At 40.3% G+C, this 26,228-nt stretch overlaps 1 protein-coding gene across 4 annotated transcripts in view; it reads left to right on the top strand.

The window, feature by feature from the left end:
• LOC126482338 (thymidylate kinase) overlaps window positions 1-26,228 on the top strand; it is a 60,620-nt gene that overhangs the window by 32,082 nt on the left and 2,310 nt on the right. For all 4 annotated transcript variants that reach the window (XM_050106413.1, XM_050106412.1, XM_050106411.1 and 1 more), the window contains 2 exons: window positions 11,244-11,334; window positions 22,057-22,245. In XM_050106413.1, the coding sequence (XP_049962370.1) occupies window positions 11,244-11,334; window positions 22,057-22,245 (280 nt within the window). The remainder of the gene's footprint in view (window positions 1-11,243; window positions 11,335-22,056; window positions 22,246-26,228) is intronic.

The raw sequence follows: 26,228 nt of genomic DNA, 5'->3' as shown, positions 1-26,228 counted from the left end.
GTATTTGAGGAGGCAGGGTTAGGTGAGACACCTTGTACATATCATTGTATGATAACATCAACCTTTTGATAGTGTTAGTCCAAATTAATAATTTAAGGCATAAAATTAATGACTCAGTGAACAGTTAAAATACAGAATTGTCAATAGGCACCCAAACAAGGCTAGCTGACACACACACACACACACACACACACACACACACACACACACAACTTCTTAACTGAACCTCCTGAAGTGTCTCAGTGAAGTTTGTGAGTCCGTAGAAGATGGCATAAGGGGCGTACTGGATGACTGGCCATGCTTTTCCATCTGAAATTTACAGAGGTTAAGACAGCCAGTCCTGGGATTGAAACTTCCTGGCAGATTTAAACTGTGTGCCGGACCGTGACTGGAACTCGAGACCTTCGACTTTTGCGCCCAAGCACGACTTGCTACCTGTCCTCACAGCTTTAATTCTGCCAGTATATTGTCTCCTACATTCCAAATTTCACAGAAGCTCTCCTGCATAACTTACAGAACTAGCACTCCTGGAAGGGAGGATATAGCGTAGACATGGCTTAACCTCAGCCCTGGGGATGTTTCCAGAAATAAATTTTCACTGTGTAGCAGAGTGTATGCTGATATGAAAGTTCCTGTCAGATTAAAACTTTGTGCTGGACTGAGACATGAACTCTGGACCTTAGCCTTTTGCAGGCAAGTGCTCTACTGACTGAGCTAGTTCTGCATAGTATGCAGGAGAGCTTCTGTGTAGTTTGGAATGTAGGGGTTGGCTACTGGCAGAATTAAAGCAGTGAGGATGAGTCATGAATCATGCTTGGGTATCTCAGTCTATAGAGCACTAGCCCCTGAAAGGCAAAGGTCCCGAGTTCGAGCCTCAGACCGGCACACAGGAAGTTTCATATCGGTGCACACTCCACTGTACAGTAAAAATTTAATTCTGGAAACATCCTCCAGGCTGTGGCTAAGCCATGCCTCCGCTTTATCCTTTCTTCCAGGAGTGCTGGTTCTCCAAGGTATGAAGGAGAGCTTCTGTGAAGTTTGGAATGTAGGAGACGAGGTACTGGCAGAAGTAAAGCTGTGAGGATGGGTCATGAGTTGTGCTTGGGTAGCTCAGTCAGTAGATCATGTGCCTGCGAAAGGGAAAGTTCAAGTGTCTGTTGTAGTGTTATAAAAAATATAGTGTTGAAGATATAATGAAATGTTGTGTGTAACTTGGAAACAGAATTAGAGATTGATCGTATTGTCTTATCGTAACAAGTCACTGTAATGATTATTTCACCTGATAAATATTTTTTAAATACCTGACATTCTTTGGAAATAGAACAGGAGATTAATTTATTTGAGATTGGTAGGATGCAACATTATCATTTCTGCGCGTGTTCATGACCGCAATGCATTCATACCTGTATCGACACTAAGGGACCAAAAGATTTACTGACTTTAAAAGGAAAACACTGCTACACAATTAAAAAGGATTGATTCAGAAATGATAAGAAAACGATAATGTTCCTCCTGCCTCAATGCTGTGTTCCGTCCATCAACGTGATCGTAAGTTCTGGAGATATAATTTGTCTAAATAAGCACACTTCATATACAACACGTTTTTTAATGCTATGTACCTTTTTGTATTACAGTTACGATAGCTGGTGTGTATTAACAAAAGCTTTGCACATAACAGGCAATACTTGATATTAATGTCCTCTTGATGGTGCCTGCTCATAATTAATTACATAAGCGTATATGTTCTCTGATTGAGAAGACAATTAGTACATTCACAGAATATTTTCCACAAATTACAAAACTCAGATTATGGAACGCAGCAAGTCCGCATCCGCCTTTCATGGAATAGAAACAGTAAAAGATGAAGCATTCAAGGCCTCATTTGTCTTGAAACAGCAGAATTCTTTTTATATCATTAATCGATACATGTACATAGAGATTTACAACCGCCGTACAGGAGCGGCAAGGCTAAAGAATCAGGCGTTAACTAATGAACGTATACTAATGTTTGTGAGGTGAAAATTACCAATATTACACAGTTTGGCACACAGTTTCAATCTGCTAGGAAGTTTCATATCGGCCCACGCTTGCTGCAGAGTGAAACTTTCATTCTAGTCTTTGGATTACTTTAGTGAGTCATCGCATAGCATTTCTTCCTACCTGTTTTGCCGCTAAGCTCTCGTAGTTGATGTTCTCGCAGAAACTTTGTCAGCACCATTGGATTCTCTGGAAAGTGCAATTCTATATCTCGTAAAGTGATGATGCAGGATGCTGTATTACTTGAAATAATGATCGTGGCTACCCTAATGATGTATTTATTTGCATAAACACTGTAAGCTAATAATAATGAAACAATATATGAATTATTAACTCAAAATTAGCAGTTTCTTGAGGCCATGGTCTTACAACAGAACTAGTCTGGAATGCATCCTATTGGAGACTGCTGACTATGGCATGCAGTCTAGATCTTGTACTTAAAATCATGAAACATTGTAGCTGTTTCTACAACTTTGTGTGTTTAAACATTATTCATTTGATTACTGCTTTCTTGGGTTGTAATATTGTTGTAAGAAAGTACTTATGATCAGTAGGCTTGTCGGAACATCTGTAGTAGAAAAAGTGGCTTTTGTTGATACATATTTATTATACAAAATGACATGCTTCGCACCAGAATGGCTGTGAGTTCCTACATACTGAGCGCTAATGTAACTGCCTTTCTCACAGCTAGTTCCGGTGCCACATTCCACCACCTACTGGCAATGCCAGATGGTCCAATGGCTGCATCAGCCAGCATAGGAACTGGTATCTTACTCCTTGCTATGTGTTTTACAGTACTGCCTGAGCTCATTGAATGCTAATAGTATATGCAGGTGTGATATAAAATGTAAATCTGCAAAATAAGGAAATAAAATGTGGTTTGTAAATAAGGGGTATCTGACAAAACACACACACACAAAACCCTTGTGCAGCTACATTGTCCCTGCACAATGTAGTCAGTGGTTACAATGTTGGTATGTTGTATAATGAAAAGTGTCTTCCAGGAAATTGTTGACTCATACCTTATGGATGAGATGATCAGAGGCATTCACTTGTCATGGATTCGTTTTCGCATATGTGCATTGCATTATGCTTCATAAAGCTGAAGATACTGTAAATATTTCACACTGTGTGATAGGCTTAAGCAGAGGCAAGCCTATGCCTTCACTAGGCTCACAGTGTTTTTAGGTTAACCGACTTTTTTAAAAATATAATACAAAATTGGAAATTTCGAAGTGGAAACAATAAGTAAGGATGAAGAAAGGCAATCATTCACCTATAGTTGATCAATACATAGCAAATGGAAAAATATATCAGCAGAGATATGTTGTTATTCTTTTTATAGTTACACGCCTGTTCTCACCAAAATGGTTCAACTTGTGGCCCTGGTGACCCTGATTGTTGGAGAGGTTGTTGTTCAGACTTTCAGTTGTTGGATGGGAGGGGGGGTTGATAAAACTCTGCAAGTGAGGAAGATGTATAAGACTAGGAGGTGATGGGGAGGTGATAGGAAACACGATAAAGGAAGAGGCAAGTGGGGGGTCAATGGTGTTAGGATAAGGAGGATTGGAAGAGCCGACATTAAAAAATGGCAGAGGGGCGGGGAAGGTTGGGAGTAATGTAGGGCTTGAACAAGGGAGGAGCTATGTGGAAATTGATACAATAGGAAAGTATTGGGAAGATAGGTATGGTAGTTTAAACCTTGTATTTGTGGAACACTGCAATGTAATGGGACACACAAAGAATATAATGTTGTTTTCACACGTAGGGTATGAAATACCTATCACTGAACTACGGTAGAAGTTAGTGGGTGGGTGTACAGTGCAGATCTTGAACCTGAAGCATTTGCAAGGGGAATGACATTTATAGTGCAAGATAGGGAATAGTGTTGGAATATGGATACTCTAGGGTATTACATAGGTTGGTTGGGCGAAGGAATACTAGTTTTGGTGATCAAGGTAGGCTTTTTGATAGAATATCATTCATTTCAGGGTGTGATGAGAGGCAGTTGAAGCTCTAGTGAGTGATATAGTTGAATCTGTCAATGACAAGAAGAGCATACTGTCCAATGACTAGTTCATAGTAGCGACAAGCTTCTTTGGTGTCATAGGAAATCTGTTTTCGGACTACGTGGGTAGGATATTAGCAGTCTGTAATGGTTCTGGCAAAGTTATCAACATATTCAGGTAACTCTTGTCCCCCCACTGCATTTGCTGCACCAGCACCAATGTAATTTGGTTAACACACACTACCCAGTACAATCTCCTCTGAACGATGGAGGTGAGAATTGTTCCTCCAGTGTACCCTCCATTCCCACAATCCTCTCAGCATACACTCTGCTAGTTCCTGTCCTAGTTTCTTTCCCCTTCTGTCATTTCCCATACACCTTCCCTCCCCCACCCCCCCCTACCCAACCCCAACCCAACCCAACCCAACCCAATATAACCTTTACCCCAAACTTCCCCTCCCCCTCCAAAAATCTCATTAGTCCCTCTCCCCCTCCCTCCCAGGGAGAGGTCTCGCCTCTAGGACTATTACAGGGACATGAGCCCTGAGGCAAGGGGTTGGGAGCAGGGGTTTTGTAAGGATGGATGAGGGTATAGTGTAGGTTCAGTTGGCTGCAGAATACCTTTGTAGGAAGGATAGTGGGTGGGATGTTCCTCATTTCAGGACACGACAAGAGATAGTTGAAATACAGGCAGAGAATGTGATTCATTTGCTCCAGTCCTGGGTGGTACTGTGTCATGAGGGTTATGCTCCTCTGTGGCTGACACTGGATGTTGGGAGGTGGCGGGTGTCTGGAGAGGTAAGGCACAGGACATCTGTTTCCGTACAAGACTGGGAGGGTAATTACAGTCTGTAAAGGCCTCAGTGAGACCCTTGGTATATTTCGAGAGGGACTGCTCATCACTACAGATGAGGTGCCCATGGAGGGCTAGGTGGTATGGAAGGGACTTCTTGGTATGGAATGGGTGGCAACTGTCGAAGTGGAGGTATTGCTGGTGGTTGGTAGGTTTGATATGGATGGAGGTACTAATATAGCCATCTTTGAGGTGGAGTTCAACATCAAGGAATGTGGCTTGTTGGGTTGAGGAGGACTATCCAGATCATGAAGATGTCATCAGTGAATCTGAAACAGGTTGAGGGGTTTGGGATTCTGGGTGTTTAGGAAAGATTCCTGTAGATGGTCCATGAATAGGTTACCGTAGGATGGTATCATGAGGGTGCCCATTGCTGTAACCCAGATTTGTTTGTAAGTGATGCCATCAAATGAGATCTAATTGTGGGTGAGGATGTAGTTGGTCGTTCTGACCAGGAAGGAGGTTGTCGGTTTGGAATCCGTCAGGTGTTGGGAAAGATAGTGTTCAGTAGTGGCTAGGCCATGGGCATTAAGGATGTTAGTGTAAAGGGAGGTGGGATCTGTGTGACAAGCAGGCCACCATATAGTAAAGAAACAGTAACTGTCAGTTTGGTCCACCTAAAAACCCTTCTACAGTGAGACTATTCCAGAAATCCATCATGATCCCAAGTCTCTCCTCAGATCTTTAGGCTTATACCAGAACTTCTCGCTAGAGTCTATCTCTTTCCTCACCCCTACCACTCCATGTTCTACCTTATACATGCTTCCTAAAGTCCGTAAACCCAACCACCCAGGATGCCCCATGAGAGTATCTCTGCTCTCGTAGACCAACATCTTGAGCCTATTACCCACAACTCCTCTCCTACATAAAAGACACCAACCATTTTCTCCACAGACTCTCCATGTGTTCCTTTATCATGTAGTGCCCTGCTCGTGGCTATTGATGCCACCTCTCCTTACACTAACGTTCCTAATGCTTATGGCTTAGCTGCTACTGAATAATACCTTTCCCAGTGCCCCAAGGATTTCAGGCCTGCAACCTCCTTACTAGTCACCATGACCAAGTACATCCTCATCCACAGTTACTACTTCTTTGAAGGTATCACCTACAAACAAATCCAGGATATGTTAATGGGCACCCGCATGGCACCATCTTATGCCAATCTATTTGTGGACCATCTAGAGGAATCCTTTCTAACCACCCAGAATCCCAAATTAATTGATGACATCTTTTTGATCTGGATGGAGGGTGGGAACGCCCTATATCCACATTCCTCCAGAACCTCAACACCTTCTCTCCCATTCATCTCATGTGGTCCTACTCAACCCAACAAGCCACCTTCCTCAATGTTGACCTCCACCTCCAGCAATACCTCCACTTTAACAGCTGCCATCCATTCTCTACGAAGTAGTCCTTTCCATGCAGCCTAGCTACCCATCACCATTGCATCTGTAGTGACAAGCAGACCCTCTTGAAATATACCAAGGGTCTCACTAAGGCCTTCACAGATGGTAATTACCCTCCCAATCTAGTACAGAAACAGATCTCCTGTGTCTTTATCTCCAGATATCCACCACCTCCCAAAGTACCAGTGTCTGGCCACAGAGGAGCATACCCCCTCATGACTCAGTATCACCCGGGACTGGAGCAACTGAGTCACATTCTATGCTAGAGTTTCTGTTCTTTGTCTCATTGTGCCTTAAAATGAGGACTACCTACTATCTTCCACACCCATCCCACAGTGGTATTCTGCTGCCCACTGAAGCTATGCAATATCCTCACCCATCCCTACATAAGCCCTGCTCCCAACCCCTTGCCTCATGTCTCATAATCCTGTAATAGACCAAGATGCGAGATCTTCCCGTACATCCTCCCACACCACCTACTCCAGTCCGATCACAAGCATCACCAACCCCTTCAAAGACAGGGCTACAGGTGAAACTAGTCATGTGATCTATAAGCTAAGCTGTAGCCATTGTGCTTCATTCTATGTGGGCATGACAATCAACAAGCTCTCTGCCATCATTGTCCTTCACCCACCTATCCTTTCCCTGTTTCCACTCCACAGCCTTCTGTTTCACAAGTGCACCCACTGTCTGTTTACTTTTCTCCTTTTCTGTCCTCACCCCACCCTCCATCTAACCTCCTGACTGCATGTAGCTGCCCTACCCTCTCTCCACCTCTTCTCCATATGCTCCGACGAACAATACTTTACACTCCTCCACCTGTACCCTACTCTCCATGCCCCCCTCCACCCAAACCGTCTTCTTACCCCACCACCCAAATTGCTTCTCCCACCATGTGCAGTTGCTCATAGTCTGACCTTGAAGCCAGAGACAGTGGTCATATGCGTGTGAACTGTGTTTGTGTGAATGTGTTTGTATATGTTGTCTATAGCAAAAGAAGGTCCTGGCCGAAAACTTACCGGTTAAGTAGTCTTTTTGTTAAATCTTTCTGTGACTCAACATCTCTGCGGGTGTAACAATCTATCATTTTCATAGTGTTGTTGAGGTATTCTCCCTGTGATTCATAGCAATATGTAGTAGACACTGGGTTGTTTATCTTCTGAAGCAGGGTTTGATGTTACCACTACAAAATATTGGTGTGTCAACTTCCTGTCTTCAAGGCAAAGAAGGTTCTCATATTGGTTCAGGGTGTGGTTACCAGGTTGGACTCCTTTGATAACCAAGCAAATCAATGGAATCATATGGTATAATTTTCCCTTTAAGCTGGTTTGTCTGTTATGTTTTTATATAACCCAATTGGACAGGAGGTATTCTGTTGAAAGTGGTCATACCATATCCATCCCAAGACTGGTGAATTAGGCCCCACAGAGTTGTGTGACCACACCAAAGATTGTGGTTTCACAGAAATAATGAAATAGACTTGATGCTAGTAGCATTGCTAAAAAGTTTAGCGATAGCAGAATGGTGTTTGCAAACAAAGTAGTTTATTCTTACTTAAAATTGAAAGGACTGATGTCATGTTTGAAATGGTGCAGATAGAATATCAAATTGATTCAAAGTACTTTTTGCTTGGTGGCATGAGTCTGTAAAATATCCATTAACAGCCGTGTGATTGATGGTGAACATCTAAGTGTGGAAGTCACTATTGAAGGGCACATTCACAAACCCTTTCAGACCCTGCTTTGGAGCATCTGTTTCCCCATTAACATGATGGGTTCTACTTCTTGGTACACTGTCTGCTGTTAATTCCTGTGTCCATAATTGATTTTTATCAAGAACTTTATAACTTCTCAAATTCCAGCCAAGAAAAGATATGTTTTGCCATTCATTGGCAAATTGGCAACCAGAATAGGGAAGTCCTGAAAGCGAAAAAGTTATTTAGAGGCTTACTACAACACAGAAGACAATAGGCAAGAATTTTTCAGTTACAATCCCCTGGAATAAAAGCTGAATGTATAAGTTCACTTGCACAGTGTGCCTTATATTGCATAAGAAAAACACAAAAACCCAGGATTGAATGTAACAATATTATGAGAAGGAATATTCTGAGTGTAGTTTCAATTGCCTGAGACCACAGTTGTGTGTGTGAGTTGTGTTTCGTGCGTGTGTGTGTGCATGTATGTATGTGTGTATATTTTTGACAAAGGCCTTAATGACCAAAAGCTATAATTGTGAGTCTTTTTGTTGTGCCTATCTGTGACTCTGCATCTCCGATGTATGGTGAGTAGCAACTTTCCTTCTCATTATATTGTTATAAGAAAAATGTGTGTATCTGTATACTTGAGCCTATAGGAGCATTGTAGATTCTGGAAAGCACAGAAAACACACACTATCTTTGGACAGGATTGTTTGCACACTGATCGCAAATATTCCTTTGATGTGGAAATACCGCACTTAAGAGAGCAAGGACGAACATTTTCAGGTTGCAATACTAGAAACCTATTCACCAGAAGAGCCATCTTGAACTGCTATTGAACAACCAAATGAGTTTTGCTTCTTCAGCACTTATGATTACTACTAAAATAGCTAAAGCCAAACCTGTTTGATATTTCTCCTACCAACCACATGCACAATGCTGTTTGTTGATATAATTTGCGCCAAAAAATCCATAAAAATACTATGAATAAAATTGAAACATCTATGACTGTGTGGTGTAGTAAATAGTACTCCCTCCACTGTCAACATTCTGTTGTGAGAACTCTGTATTTAACTTGTATTGAGAAACAGTATTTAACCTGTGAACCTTGCAATACGTTATTCTCCCAAGTGCTGTTCTGTCACCCACCCAACCTCCACAATATGCTAGTCTATCCCTATGCCACCACAAATTCCAACCCCTTGCCATAGGGGTCATATACCTGTAGAAGGACCAAGTGAAAGCCATGCCCAGTCAACACACACAATACTCCTTGTTCCAGTCATGTCACAGGATTATCCTATGCTGTGAATGCAACTGTGTCATTTACCAATCTCTGCTGTAAACATTGCTCAGCTTTTCATATTGGTATGACTACCAACCAGCTGCCCACCATCTGGGGCCAAGAGCAAAGTTGACCACCCTGTGACACAGCATGCAGCTGAATATAACATTTTAGTTTTCAACGGCTGCTTCACAACCCAACCCATTTAGAACCTCCTTTCTGCTACCAACTTTTCTAAACTGCACTGATGAGAATTATCCTTACAACACATTCCCCACTCCCCAAATCGTTGCGGCCTCAGCCTCTGGTGATGTACTGACCCTACAGCCTCTACCCAACTATTCTGTCCCCTCTGTCCTGCCACTTTCTCCCAGTTCAAGTCTCCTCAACCTCAATGTGTGCTGCTCTCTGCCAGTGCAATCACTGGTCTCTTCCCCTTCTCTGCTCCTTTCCTTTCAGCTCAGTTTTGCCATCCATCTGTCTCCCTCAAAGCCTCCCGATGCTGTGCCTAGCAGCTTTGTTGTGCTACCTCTGGCCCCTGCACACTCTGTTAGGCAGCACTGATCCCTCTTCCCGTCTAGGCTGTTGTCCCTCTCCTTTCCTTGTACCACTCCAGATTGTTGCTCCTGTTTGACACATTTCAGTTGTACTCTAGTTTGAATGGTGAGAGTACTGCATGTCAGAATCTCCATGTTGTTACAGCCCATAAAATGATCAATGCCAAGGCAATGTTCTGCAATAGCAGATTCACTCGGCCATTGTAAGTGTGTATGACTCTAATGCTTAGTACATTGCTCTTCTATGGTCTGGCCCATTGGCATGACACAACTGCAAGGAATGTGATAGACATTCACCGTATGACAACTAAAATCATCCTTTATGGGTCCTATAAGGACCCTAATTTTAGATGCTGGTAGAAAAACACATTTCACATCATATTTCCATAGAATACAAGCAATCCTGTTAAAAATGCTCTCTGTGTAAGGCTTGACTTCGAGATAGGCTAGCTCATCTAACAAACTTTCAGGGTCTGAGATGATGTGGGCCCTGTGAACCAAGTTATGAAGTACCTCTTCACATTGAGCCGGATATTGACAACTATGAGCCTGTAGGTACAAGTCAGTGTAAGTTGCCTTCTCATAAACAGTGCGTGTCACAATGTACCATCAGTCTTCCTCCTGACGAACAAATAGAGAAAGGGAAAGCAGCCATCCTTCTACACCTCCATTATGAATAAAATATTTGGATGTATTGAATACAGATGTTCTAAAATTCCATTTAAATTCTCACTTCCATGAAGCCAAATATATGAAAAAACTCTTGGGTTTCAATGCACTCTAAGGCACATTCCTTGAAATCTTTGTTGAACAAATTGGCAATAATAGGTGACAATGGGAGCCCATTGGTTATGTTTTGAGTATGTAATGTTTCTGGTGTGTTCGTGGTGCAGTATTTGTTAATGCCAAAGTAAGAAACAAGTTAGAATATGCGCTTCACATCTGGTTCTGATTGTACTCTTCAATTACACACTGACAGCTGTCATTTTTTGTTTAGTGAAACCTATGTTCCAAAAGAGGGTAAGAGCTTTAGGATAATCTGTGGCATCTGCCAATCTAGTTTGATATCTGTATTTGGTGATGCAGTTGTGTAGTTTCGACAATTGTGAAGAACTATGGGTAGAAATCATCGTTGTAAATTTCTGGATATTAATTGAATAGATGATTACTGAAGGAAGATTAAACAAGGGTGAAAAAATTTAAGATTTAATTGCATAATGTATTTCATATGAAAGCACCTGACATTTTCACATGTGTACATTTCACATGCATCACAACCATATTGAATGCAACAATCTCACTGTTCCAGCTTTGTGAGCTATCATTTTTTGTTGATTGTTATTTAAGTTGAAATCTATTCTTTAAATGTAATCATGATATTGTTTATTTCTTTCCTAATAGACCAAAAATAAAATCTGCATTACAAAATGGAGTTACGCTGGTTATTGATCGATATGCATATTCAAATGTGGCCTATTCTGCAGCAAAGGAGGTATGTTGGCTACTACATTTTAATTTTACTGCATAAAATTCTAAAATAGCTAAAACATTTTAAGTGTCTATGCCAAAACTCTAATACTGAACTTGTATACTTTAAGAAAATTGCAAAGTGCATATGAAGAAGAGTTAATTTGTTTAATTCTATTTGACCATTGAATGTTTGATGGTTGTTGTGATGACCATTGCTTGTTTGGTAATGGTGGGTTCATATATGAGCGTAATTAAGTGGGTAGTAGTATTCTGTGTCCTGCACTCTGTATTTTCTGTGTGGACTGTCACTATAATGTTTACTATCTCCACTATGCGAACACATGCAAGATGTAAACTGGGTGGGGAGGAGGGGGGGGGGGGGGGACCACTCATATTAGTTTTGTGGGACCAGGAAACAAAGCACAATTTCTTACAAAATAAAAGTCATACCAAATGAAAAACTGTGTTTTAAAATGAATAAAACACAATAGTGCTAAACAGTATTGTATAATGTCATCTATGAGCACTTTGTAATTAACGGAGAGAGTATAGTTTGTAAGTGATTTGTATATTTTGAATTGCGCTCAGGCAATTAATGTTCAGATAACTGCAAATATTTTCTATATTCACATTTTGCGTAGTTTTTGATATTACTTGCTAAAAAATCACACACTGAAGCTACATCACTGCTGGAAACTTTAAGAATTGTCAGCTGCAAGGAGAATAGTGAAAAATGGAGAAACATGTTTGAGATTTCACAACAAATAGCTCTTACTACATTTACTACTAGTTAATATCCTTAACCCGTTTTGGCTTTCTTAAAGTTGTTTCTAAACAATATTCCTTTCGGTGCAGGATGCAAGTTTGCTTTGCCGAGTTCTTCCCCCTCCCCTTGCCCCCACTGCCTTCCCCGTAGGAGGGGGGGGGGGGGGGCGGGGGTAGCAGGGAGTAGCTGCCTTTACTTCTTGCTGGCTATGTCATCGCAAAGTATGTGTCTTGGTCATTGAGGTGTCCCATGGACATTATTGTTCCAGTACTATTATGATCTTTCAATCAAATACAGCCCACAACTACAATGTGCAACAGAATGACAGGATTACATTTTCAAAACCCCACTAATTATCTCCCATTGTGATGCATAGATTTGAAGGATGCCTACAACTTTCCTCTATGATGGTGCAAAAGCATGGTGCCCTGCGAAATCACATCGGGCTTGGAGATGTTTCAGAATGTTGAAACAGGTGAAAAAATGGGCCACTACTCGGGAGTTCTTGTGAGATGTAAGGTGGGTTAATGATGTCACGTTGGCACCAAATTTTACCACAGTTTTGCCTAAAGCCACCATGGATGTTACCACAATGAGAATGTCATCGCAGCCTCTCTTATCCACATTTCAAACTTCTTTTGACGCTCCTGCGATGGAAGTCAGAACTAGTCATCCAGCATAGAAATCACACAGTTTTCATATTAGTGGCTGAGGAAAACATTTCAGACACATCGCTGCTCACCATCAACACAAAAAGGCCTCACAGGGTGGCATAAAGGGCATAAATGAAACCAACCCTTTCCCTAGGGCATTGATTCTCACACAGTTTGTGGTCGTAAATGACATTTCACTGTGGGATATGCAGCAGGAAGATGTTCTTCACAACCTTTGACACTGTTGACACCCTTGGACATTTCAACCCTTCTCTAAGGACATTGTCCATCTGCTTACCCAATGAATGTGATCACACCCCTACGGAGTGCAGTGCGACTGCAATTTTTGGCTCTTGTGTACAGGTTGGAACCACTAGGGACCATTCAAAACCATTCTCACAAAATTTGAATGTGATCTGAAGCAGCAAAGGGTACTTTGTGCGAATAAAACGGTGGAGGGTGCCTCTAAGACCCCTCCAGTTCGGTAACATCATCAGTGCCACCCAAATCTGCCTGATGGCTGCTCTAGTTCATGAGGGTTAGGCAACCCCTTCATGTTTAAGGGGTGGGGTTTGCCTACCTTCAGACACTAGAGCAGCCACCAGGCTGAATTGGTGTCAAGGTCTCTGACAGATACATTTGTAACATGCTCAGCATAGTTGCATAGATGGCACCAAGGGTGATACCGAACTGTGGGGTCTTAGAGGAACCCTGTGCCGTTTTATTGATTCGTATGTTAATGTTGCACTGCCAGATGATCACATCACAGGAGGGCAGAAAAAGGAGTGTTGAAAAAGCATAAGTACCCTTTGCTGGTTTGGATTATGTCCAAATTTTGTTGATTGGTTTTGAACAATCCCTAGTGCTTCCAGCATGTACACAAGAGCAAAGCTTGCAGTCAGGCTACGTTCCAAAGGGGTGTGAGCACTTTCAGAGGGGGTGCAGCACCACAATGTCCTTAGAGAAGGGTTGAAATATCCAAGGGTGTTAGCAGTGTCAAAGGTTGTCAAGAACATCTTCCTGTTGCTCACTGCACTGCAGACTGTTGTTTTTGACTGCAAAATGTGTGTGAATCAATGCCTCAGGGAAAGGCATGGTTTCATTGATGTCCTTTATGCCAACCACTGAGGCCTTTTCGTGTTGGTTCTGTGTATCAATGTATCTGAAATGTTTTAATGTTGCACTGCCAGATGATCACATCACAGGAGGGCAGAAAAAGGAGTGTTGAAAAAGCATAAGTACCCTTTGCTGGTTTGGATTATGTCCAAATTTTGTTGATTGGTTTTGAACAATCCCTAGTGCTTCCAGCATGTACACAAGAGCAAAGCTTGCAGTCAGGCTACGTTCCAAAGGGGTGTGAGCACTTTCAGAGGGGGTGCAGCACCACAATGTCCTTAGAGAAGGGTTGAAATATCCAAGGGTGTTAGCAGTGTCAAAGGTTGTCAAGAACATCTTCCTGTTGCTCACTGCACTGCAGACTGTTGTTTTTGACTGCAAAATGTGTGTGAATCAATGCCTCAGGGAAAGGCATGGTTTCATTGATGTCCTTTATGCCAACCACTGAGGCCTTTTCGTGTTGGTTCTGTGTATCAATGTATCTGAAATGTTATTGTCAGCCACCCATAAGTAAACCAGATTAGTTCAATGCTATGTGTTGCAGTTCTGATCTCCTTCTCAGAGACATCAAAAGAAGGGGTGAAATGTGAGGAAGTTGGGCTGTGATGACTTTCTCACCATGTGACATCTCTACAGTGGCATTGGGCAGAATTCTTGTGAAATTTGGTGCCAGTGTGACAACACTAACCCACCTTACAACTCATATGAACTTCCGAGTTTTTTGTTGACACCTTGCTGTTTGAAGCATTGCCAATGGTGTCTCAAGGTGCCATGCTTTTGCACTATTACAGAGGAAGAAGGGTGCTGACACCTTTCTTTGAGCCAAACCTCAAATCTATGCATCACCGTCGGAGACAATTAGTGGGGTTTCGAAAAAGTGAGCCTTTGATTTTGCTACACAGTGGATGTAATATAATGTTTCATGTATGACAGAAGAGTACATCTGCAGTTGACTCAATATATACATCAGCTAGTTCTCTCAGTAGCTGCCACCAGACGACTCAGCATATCATTCCAGAGTTGTTCATAACTTGAGATGCAGTACATATAAATTGAGCTTACCTTTATTTTTAGCAGCTGCTTAAAATTATGTCTCTCTGCAGTAAGTGCGAAGTGACACCTTGTCAACACGATGTCAAACCCTTGCCGAACTTCAGCTGCAAAAATTCTTGAAATCACAAGCTGGAATACTGTATTGTACCTGTTCATTATATGTGGATTGTTGGCTTCATCTTATTATTTGATATCCCTCAAAGTTAAGCTTGTATGTATTTATATTTGGGGAATGAGAAGGCCAGTCAGTGATGCTTGATGGGGAAACCTCAGCGCCCCAAAATCACCAGTAAGTATTTAGTGGAAGGACTGGATCCCAAGGTTTGGATCGTCGTTCACCATTTATTGCACACAAAGTGATTTATTCATAAAAGGTTTCATAATTAAAACATGTAATAAACTTCACTAGGAAATATAAAGGTTCTTTAAACTCAAATAAAGTTTACAATTTTAATACTACAATGTATAGCTTTCAGTTAGAAAAACAATAATTTAATTTAAAGAAAAATTTATTTGGATGATCTAACAGCAGCACCTTAGAGGGCAAGACATCCGCAAGTAACACTTCATTTCACAAACCCGAAACTTATGCACAACATATAAGCCCCAAAGGGTGCAAACATACTAATAAAAATTTGCCTGCAGAAAGAACAAGATGATGGCAGTAAAGGCAAGAACTCGAACCAGAAAGAATAGGGGATCACAACTCCTACTTATTAAAATTATTTTGAACAATACATGATAATCACTATTAGCAGGGACAAGAAGAACCGATACTCTTTAGTGAATCCCGCAGGCAAAGTTCTTCATGCCCAACAACATTTTTAGGAAAGCATTTAAACAAGAACCTTTTTTCTTTTAAAAATATAAAAATACAAGACCAGTAATAAGTACCAGTTTCAGTGAGCAACCTGGAAGTATGGTAACATACAAAATTAGAATCCTTTTCTTTAACATAGAATTTAGTGACCCCTTGGAGAGCACAAGCTATTAAAGCAAACACTTCAAAATTGTGTCAAAGACTCTGAGGGGTGAAACAAAACAATACAACTTATCTTGTATTACGTACATGGAGTGGGTTCCAATAACATGGTCACACACAATGTTAGACACAGTTAATGCCTTGCTAGCCTGATCCTCTGACAGCTGGCAGAGGACAGCTGGTGGAGGGACAAACAGTGTACCACTAGACCACGGGCGTGCGAAACAAGAATCATAAGCCACAAAGAGGCTCGAACACTGACACATGCACATAGCAGTACAGGGCCGACAAGCAATCAAGTTTAGCATAGACTCCTGGTGTACAGAGCGTACATTAATAAATTTTAAATTACAGAGACCCCAACTGTACGCATGCAAAATCAAATGAACACAACTAAGGCCAGAACACCCCACTGAAGCTCTAAATGCAGTGACACAGTCTCAACTGAGTGTACCAAAGATAAATTACAGATGCATGGGCTGCTACAGGCAGAACAAGTGAATGACCCAAGAATGCTTGTGTCAAAGCTACATCAAAATTTCCATAAAACTAATTCGCAAAATACCCAGTTATAAATCTGACTTAGTCATTTCTTATCCTGTGCAGAGGCAACACCCAAAACTCTGCAGAAAATGTTTGTTGGAATAACAGCGCTGTCAAATATGACCTCTGCTTGGTAATACACAGTGGTGCCTGGAACAGACTAAATGACAGTGTTAAGAGAGGGTGAAACAACAAACACCCACAATGATCACAGGTTTTCAGGGTAACAATGTCAGTGATATTACTCAAACCCTGGTGTGAATAACTTGAATTACTATTCAGCATCACTCTGAACTTAATGGATTGTAACACGGACCCATGTAATAAATTACAAATATGAACTCAGAGTTCAAAAGCAAAGTGCACTTAAAAAATTTAAGGGTAAACACATGTGCAGATGTTGAGGCCAGAAAACATGTCTAAATAAAACAAAGTAAGCACAGGAAACTCACTTTAAAATATTTCTCAGGGTCCACATTTGATAGCATAAATTCTCCAAGAAGCAGATAAGTGAACAAGGTCCAGTTAGCAACAGCTGTTGATGGACTCCAAGTGCCTAGGTTCCCCAACTAGCCCACAACACACCGTAAGTACTGCTGACACTGGCCAAAACAACAACCACTTTGCGGGGCATTTGCTAGGCTTATACTGCCCACACCTCTCTCCAGAGAGCCCTTTTCTCTGTGCCAGATTACACCACTTCTTGCTCAAGTAGCAATCAACAACCAAAGATCAAAACGAGGCAAGGATCAATATCAGGGGAGATGCCATGGCTCAATTGTTTCATCAAAAACAACTTGTAACACTATTAGACACACTCACAATGTGTACTGTTGCCATTGTCCTGTATGTTGTTAGCTCTCTGAAAAAAAAAAGTCTTTTATTCACTAATGTATCAAAATTTATGGTTTAGTATGAAGAGATCTGTCCAAAATTTTGTTGCACTAATTGCATATCACACTACTAGTAGTGTTTTTACATCATTCTGAGAGTCTTGGGCTTTGTGTAACTGATGAGGATTTTCAGAACTTCACTGTTCATTGTTCTGCAGTTTCACGTACACTGATAAAGACTGTAATTCTTCATCGAAAAAGGAGCATTTTAGGATTAACCTCTCCATCATGCACAAACTGCAACAGCCAGTTGCTGTACTGATTTCAAACAACAGAATCTAAATTGTCAGTCGATGCACTACCATTCCTTTGTCAGTTTTTTTCTTTGAGGTTGTGCATAGCTCTGTGAGGAGATGGTGCTGAACAGCAGCCTGAAGTGCTAAATGGTGTAATGATTTCAACGTTTCTTTCCTAGACCTCTTGTGACCAACATGGATCCAGTCTCTCGAAATTTCTTTACTAATATGTGTACCATTGAATCTTCGGAAACATGTCCTGTGGAAAATTTTCATATGCAGGTAAGCTGACATTCCATATACAACTCTGTTCTTGCTCAGTTTAAAGCAAGAAAAACGTGTCAACCCTTAGTGTATAGCAAATGGAAACTATACAACAACATAGTTGAAAAAAGTTCTCTTGATCACTCAAAAACTGTTCACCAATATGTCACATGCCGTACTGTTCGAGTACTGGGCTGGATCAGTGCTCAGTGATCAGAGCTGGCCACTGCCTCTGGTGATATTGACTCCCATGCAATACCAGAGAAGGTGAAATCCTGTGTAAGAATACCTTGTGCATTCAGCATGCCAAAGAGGCTGTTCCGGTGACCATTGAGGAAACAGGTTGTAACCTACCGCATATTGTTGTGCATGTTGGAACAAAATGAGGTCTGTTGTCTGGTCTCTGAGGTTGTACTTGGATCATTCCAGCAACAGGCAGAGAAAGTTTATAAGACTTGCATTCCTCCCAAAGTTACAAGGAGGCTCATAGTTAGCAGCATTGTCTCTAGAACTGATCTATTTGTAGCTTTGGAACTTCACTTCTCCATTACACAACTGCACTGAATTCCATAACAAGTACTACTGAGACTCTCACTTGCATTCATTCTACTGCCACTACTCTCCTCTTTCTTTGTGGTCGCAGCTGCTGTCACTTATATAACATTTTGACAATATAAACGATCATAGGTAATATGTGAAGTGGTATTTTAAGCACTTCACAGTAAAGAGCTGTAAAAAATCATTTAAACAAGACAGGATGCTCAATAGAAATTTCATAAAATAAAGATTGTTTCATTATTAAACGTTACATGATGAGTATTTTTAACAATCAATTTTACAATACGCCAATTTTGTTCAGAATTATATTAATATTTCATTTGCCGAGAACAGGACTAGTTCGTCATCAACACTAATTAATCTGTACACAATTAGCTACCCCATCGGGTGTATTTAAAGCAAGTACTTCATGAACATTTGTCAGCATAATTTTATAAGGCGGAATAAAAATTCCATTAGACTATTTTCTACAGTATCTTAAATGTTGTTAAACAATAGAGGCATGGTAATAAATAGATAACAACGAAATAAAATTACAGTTTAGCGTGATGTGTTGTAATTATATGTACTGTATACTACAACAAGTGGATCTCGATCAGTTATGGTATTAGCGACGATGAGCCAATTATAGTAAGATGACTTCGAAAACATAAAGGACAATAAAACAAGTAGAAAAGTTTATTTGCTCGAATGTCAATGAGGAATTTTAAATGTTTAGCTCTGGAAAGGAGCACATAGAAGAACTTTAAGTTTGAAAGAAAAGTTGACTGTGTACTGATAGATATTTAGCAAGTAGAATAGTTCATAAGGAGAGGGATGCTCCACGATATAAAGTCACTACAAAGAAACTTCTAGAGAAACAGACTACTGCCACTAGGTGTAAAACTCAGATACAGCTACAAATAGAGAGATGCTGAAGGAAATATGTTTGACTGTCAAGAGGGTAATGTGTGAAGCCTTCAGTAACTACAGGCACAACATATTATTGAAAGAACTCTTAAAAAAATCTAGTAATATGTAAAGGCAGTTAGTGCCACCAGATCCAGACACTCATGCATTGTACAAGACTTGAGACTGAGGGTAGCAAAGAAAAACCATTTCTTGAAAGCCTACTTAGTGAGTTTCAAGAAGCCACTGTAAGTGACGAATCTAGGCAAGTACTTTCTCTCTACATAGCGCTCCTATAGGGATGCTGAAGACAAGGTTAGACTAATTACAGCACACAGAGGTATTTAAGCAATTTTTCTTCCCGCAATACATATATGAATGGAATGGGGAAAAAGCCCTAATAATTTCTACAGGGAAAAGTACCATCTGCCATGCACTGCACAGCAGTTAGCAGAGAATGGATGTGAATTTAAATGTGTGAGGCCTAGTATGGTGCTATGTTCACTCCATTGTGGATGGAAAAAGTATCAAATATCATGAGATATTCTGGACAGTATTATTTGAAAATTGGTCAAAAGCAAGCATTTTTCAGATAACATAAAGAAACACTATGTGAACAGAACACAAAAATGTAGTATGATGGAAGCTCATGGAATTTCATGAAGCGCACAAGGAGAGTAGAGTATGCAATTTTTGTTGCTTTCAAGAGTAAGGCCAGTTTTGACTAGTAGAAATTACATTTGTGGCTGTCAGTCAGAAGAAAATCAATGTATCATGGTTTGAGACAAGTACTGATGTGAATATCCACAGGCAAGGTCATTAAAGTGTTATTATGCAGTGGCACATGACTCAGTGGTAGCTGATATAAATCCTGATGATTAAAGAAAGTTTCGTCACCAGTGTTTCACTTGGAAGAGAAGCACTCCAGAAATTCTTTATCACTATGCATGGTTGCTTCGTTTGAATCCCAAATCTGAGCACATCATAGAGTGAGGCCATCTGACACAGTTGATGGTGATCTGTCTGTTTGAAAGAGAGACACTTTCACAAGTAAAATATGCCATTGTGTGCAGAGAAATAAAACTCTTCTGTTTACATGCACAGTCCTTTTTCTTAGGACCATCCAACTAATAAGACAACATAAAACTACCTTTTGCAAAAATAACTCAAAACTATTTTGACAATAGCCTGCAAGCATGCTACATCCAGTTCAAGTTGTCTTTCCGGTGGATAACTTATCCATATGTACTAAATGCTGATCTTCATGAAGAGCTTCAAAGCAAACTTGGCTGGAGTACACTGCAAGATTTTTTTTTTTTCCTTCTTTTTCTGAAATAAGAAACATTAATTGTGAATCATCTTACTAAGGCTCGAAGCTTCTCTTGAGGTTTGTCTGTGTTTGCGATTTAAAATTTGGGTTGTTTTGAAAATCTGTCATATGCAAACACTATTTATTTCTTTTTATTGTCAGACATGTTTTGACACCTGTGTGCCATCTTCTGAGGATCAAATTTTGTTTCTGTAAAGTACAATATAAAGTTTATAATAGATAAATGATTATAAACTTTATATTATACTTTATGGAAATAAAATTTGATCAACAGAGGATGATGCATAGGTGTCAAAACATATCTGGGTGAATAAAAAGAAAGAAATAATGTGTGCATTAATCGATTCTCATTATCAAAGTATGACAGTTTATTTCAAAGCTACTGAGAACAACAGTGTAGAAAATGTCCCCCAGAATATAGCATTATTAGTGAGTCTGTCTGAGGACATGTTGACATAAGGGGACGTTGACACAGCAAAAGAGCATTTCATTTTGATTGTTCTAGAAGCACAACAAGAACAATCTTTCCTGTGAACTGATAAAAGAAATGACCTACTGTCAAGAAAGGTTCCAATCCATTCATAAAGTGATTAGAATTTTCACGTAAAAGTTTGAAAGGGGAAAAACGGAGAGAAAGGGGGAAATGAAGCCCTGCAAGGAGAGTGAATTTTGACACGGATCAAGTAAGGGTATTTTTCATGATTTAGAATGAAATGTTGAAGAAAATACACAAGTTACACTGGATTAACGTACGACAATGATTCATTTACGTGTCGCATTTAGGCTGTTTTATGGATTTATGCTTAAGTAATGAATAGGCACTCTCCATGTGAGCACTCCACAACATGCGATAAAATGGTTACTTGAGAACAAACTACATGAAAGTGCATGCACTTGAGAATGAATGATTAGGAGGTAGCACAAGTTGACATTTGTTAAACAGAGTGCAGGGATCCTTTCAGGGGTGAAGATGTGTGCAAAGAATCTATTCATCATTGCTTCTCAATATGGCAAGAACTGTAGATTACTAACTTCAATTACAATAAAAAATTAATATACCAGTTCAAGATCAAACTGTTTTATGTTAATTTTTGGGGATGTGTGAGATTTCATACTGACTTCTTCCCCAAAACACAAAATACACTGCCTTTAAAAATATTATGGGAAATAAAAAAAAGTTTACATTATAATTTTTTCAACAACGTTGTTGAAATAATTAATTCTCAGAACCCCACTCTAATTTAGGACCCCTAAAAAACATCTGATCCTAAAATTCAGAAATACAGATTCATCAAACAAATGGAAAAGATGTGGTAAAGAAGGAAATGGTTTGGGTGATGTGTAATTAAATGTTGGTACTTACTTAGCATTCACAGTTGAGTGAAATTTATTTTGTTTGTGTAACTGTCATCAGTAGTTTTATTGTTATAAACTTGTTAGTGTGCATAACTTTCTGCTATAGGCAATGGACTTTAAATGGTGCACCTTACCTGGGACTGGGTTGCCAAAGCCAGATGTAGTTTTCTTTCTGGATATGAACATGGAAGCAATGGAAAAGCGTGGTGGATTTGGTTCAGAGAGATACGAAACAACAAATTTCCAAAGATCAGTTTATAACAACTTCAAGAAGCTAATTGATAAGAGTTGGAAGGTAACCATTTCATTTTCACTCAATGATTTTAATTATGTAATTTATCATAAGTTATGTAAAACTTCAAAAGTTGTCATGTCTGTATTGCGAGTATGAACAGTTTTTGAAACTAGAAATATAAAAGATGTTCTATGTAATGACAGATACTCCAAATATTTTGTAAATTAAGTTGAGGTACCTAAGTGAGTTCCAGCTGTGATTGTATGCAACAGAATAAGTATTTAGCTGTATTGTTTGCTACTTACTTCTTTTCTATCTCCTTTCTTAATCCTACAAGTGGAATGTACTTTATTGTAATGACATTTTAGAGCTCTTGAAAACATGAATTAGTAATGTAATGCATATAAAATTTTCACAAAAATCAGCAGAAAATAATCTCTGCGAGGGTCACAACATCAGTTCAGATCCTGTTATAGCAATGGAGATGAAACTGCACATTGCTTAATTTGTAAGATGTTTCACTGGAAAAATAGGCAAGTATTATGTGATTGCCTTTTTTGTACATCATTTCACAAAAAGAAAGAACATGTTCATCAGTAGATTGGTAAATTAACAGGCGATGCATAACATCACTTTTTGGAAACCTTGTTTCGAAATCTTGAATCATTTATGAATCACTTAAATAACATGCAGTTGGGAAACACTTGATCTCCAAATGTCATCTTTCCCTGTATAAGATAATGTCATCAACTGATGGGTGGTGAATGTTTTCTTGAAGCATGGATCCAGTTGAATTGGAATTAGTAGAAGTAGTATATCTGAAAGTAAATGAAATGTTATATGTTTAGATAGTTGAAAAGGTCCTATGTTGTTTGACTACACAACAGGCAATTGGCCATAAGCACCAAGTATTTAGAACTATGTGTCCGAAGCATTTTATGGTGGGATGACCATATAAATCCAGAAGTGGAGAAGTTTTATTGGCTGAATTCAGAGAAAAAGTAATTAAAATTCCTGATTATTTTGTGAATCTCTTGAGATTTTTTCAACTTGAATTAAAAACAGGAAAAGGGGGGGGGGGGGGGGGGGGGGGAAGGCTGCACACTTCCTTATGGGTTTGGGTTTATTCAGTTAGTATAGGAATGCCACAAAGTTGCTCAACAAATTTCTGTGGCAGTCAATACAAGGAAGATATTGAGCATCACAGAAAACCGTACAGCATTTCGAGAGCCCACATTCCCAAATGAGTCAAGAAACAATATGGGCCCATGGTTGTTATGTTTAAATACTGTCATATAGGGAAATGGCATAGTGCCACATCAGAGGTTCACACAGTTGTTGGGTTATGACTGGTCTAGTGTGTTCATTCAGCTGTGACATGGAGGCAAGCAAAGAAGAGAAGAGATGAGTGGTTCATTCTATGGCGGCTGAGAGTGCTGGAGTATGCAAAATTTGTCATTACTTGTCCTCTGTGTATGGTAAACACTGCATGCCCCTGATGTGTGTGCACAAGTGGCAGAGGAGATTCCAGGAAGGGCGCCCATCACTGCAAGGCGATCCGCACCCAGGACAGGTCCATCGAGCCATTAACCCTGATGTCATGGGCAAATGGACGGCCTTATCAGGGGAGACTGACTGATCACGGAAGATAGTATTCATGTTAAGGCGAGCATTAGCCATGGCTCTGAGCATGCCTTCATCAAAGATCACATGCATTACTGCAAATTTGCACACAGCGGGTGCTGTATCACTGGACAGAGGGTCAAAAGATGGACAGAATGCTATCAAGTCTGAGTCATCTGCTGTAGTACGATGAGGAAGAGCAAGCATTTGTGTTCTGTATTGTCACAGGGAATGTGGTGCCAACATTTCAAGCCTGGGGGTAAATGGCAAAACCAACAATGGAAACAGCCAGCATGTCCTCTGCCAAAGAAATCCAAAGCTGTTCACACTAGTTCTGGTAGGGTCCTGATGAACTTCTTCTTGGACTGGGGGCCCCTTTGCTCCTTGAGTGTAGAACCACAATCAATGCGCTGCGCTATGAAGACACTTTGCAGAAACTGCAACGTGCCATTAAGTCAAAATACCCGGGAATGCTTTCGGGCGAAATCATCCTTTTGCACGATAATGCCTGCCCCCACATTGCCAATCAGATGAAGGCTGATTTGGTTGCGAAACACTGCAACCTCCTCATTACAGCTTGGCTATTTCACTGCATGATTTTCACATTTTTGGTGACCTGAAGAATGATGTGTGGACATCAGTTTTAGTCAGATGAGGAAGTGCAAGTGTGGATGTGGTTGTGGATCCGTCAGCGGCCGATTGCATTCTACAAAATGGGAATTGATCGTCTACCACTGGGATAAGTGTTTCAACGTATGTGATGGTTCCTTTTGAATGGAGCCATTCCATGGTACTGTAGTGACGGGTGTAGACAGGCAAATTGAGTATGTGCCAGATTTCAAGGTAGATGTGTGTATCTTTCTTTCTTCATTTAGCTCTACACTCTAGCTCATTTTAGAGGTTTGTTATTTATTTCATGTAGAGTGCATTGATAGGTGAGGTAAGACTGCATAAAACAAGTCGTACAAGCCAAACATGCATTGTGGTAGCTGAATCCAATCAGTTGGAAGAGCCTTCCGAGATGTGGAACAAGTCATGTTCAACATCTACATCTACGTGATTATTCTGCGAGTCAAAATTAAGTGCTTGACAGAGGGTTCATCAAAACCTCCAAACTGTTTCTCTATTGTTCCAAATGGTGCATGGGAAAAATGAGCAATTAAATCTTTCCCTGCTTTCCATTCTTTTATAAATTGACAGCCAGAAGCAGCCACTGCAGGCAAATTCTGTAAAGTATAATGTATATTAGGATAAAAACTACTTTAGTGCTTTGGAAAAAGGCACTAATCCTCCTCCTCCTCCTCCTCCTCCTCCTCTTCCTTTTCAAATCAGTCAATGATTTTACTAATGATTCGGACAAAGCATTTATGTAACTTTATAGTCCACTATCAACATACAAATGTTAGGGGCATAAACTATGTGTAACTCTAATTCCAAATACTCTGATAAATTGTTGGAATGGACGTTGAGGTATTCTTTTATTCTGTTCTGGAATATTATCAGTTTTCTGCTGGTATGTGATACAGACTTTTGCTCCAGAATATAAAATTCCTTTCTCAACTTTCGATGAGAATGCAGAAGTCTATATGAAAATTGATCAATCAGGTCTTAATAGTGTGCTAGAGTGCTTTTGTGTATTCAGCTGAATTGCCAATTCCATTTTTGTGCATGGTATTTCGATGACCAATCCAATCATCTTCTTCTGGTGCTGCAAGTTGAGTTGGTATGCATTCTTGCTGTATGATTGGACTCCAACCGGGCAGCAGTTATGCATAATTATGCCACTCATGGCACCTGAAGATAATGACTGGGTCAGTAATAAAAATGTTATGGAAAAACAATGGAAACTGCAACTCCGCTGAACACTCAAAAGCAAACTGCTGTACCAAGGCTTAACACCTGCAGTGTCAGCAACCAGTGACACTTTAGTGCTCTGAAGATGCCTTACGCACAGGGGAAAATTTTCTGGAAGATTGATGGCATGCTCTGATCGTCCACCATGAGGCAACTCAAGTGCCGCAAGAAGCCATGGGCCGCATGGAGCTATTCTCTTCCGTAAGACACGTGATCGAAAACAGGCCCGGCTGAACCTAGCGGCAAATGGTATTTAGGGCAACGTTTAGGCCAGAGGAGATGAGTTCACTCTGAGTAAGTTTCCCCCTGCCAGATGCCGATTCCACAAGGATTCCACCAATCCAATTTCTCACTTGAGAGCTGCCTCCATGACACTGCTGCCATTCATATCTGACTTTGTAAACCTGTGAGCTGTCATCTGTGGACTTTGGTTAGGTTAGGTTAGAGTGTTCGTGGCCTCCTCATCAAAGAAGATGGAGCTCTGTCGTCGTGGAAGATTGTGGACTTGTAAATATATCCCTGTTTAACTTTCAGATGGCTACTGATGAGCTTAGTTTATCTCCCTA

Source organism: Schistocerca serialis, chromosome 5 (genome assembly GCF_023864345.2).
Source record: "Schistocerca serialis cubense isolate TAMUIC-IGC-003099 chromosome 5, iqSchSeri2.2, whole genome shotgun sequence".
NCBI classification, from domain to species: domain Eukaryota; kingdom Metazoa; phylum Arthropoda; class Insecta; order Orthoptera; family Acrididae; genus Schistocerca; species Schistocerca serialis.
The sequence above is the reverse complement of the archived record's forward strand: the minus strand, read 5'-3'. Positions and strand labels throughout refer to the sequence as shown.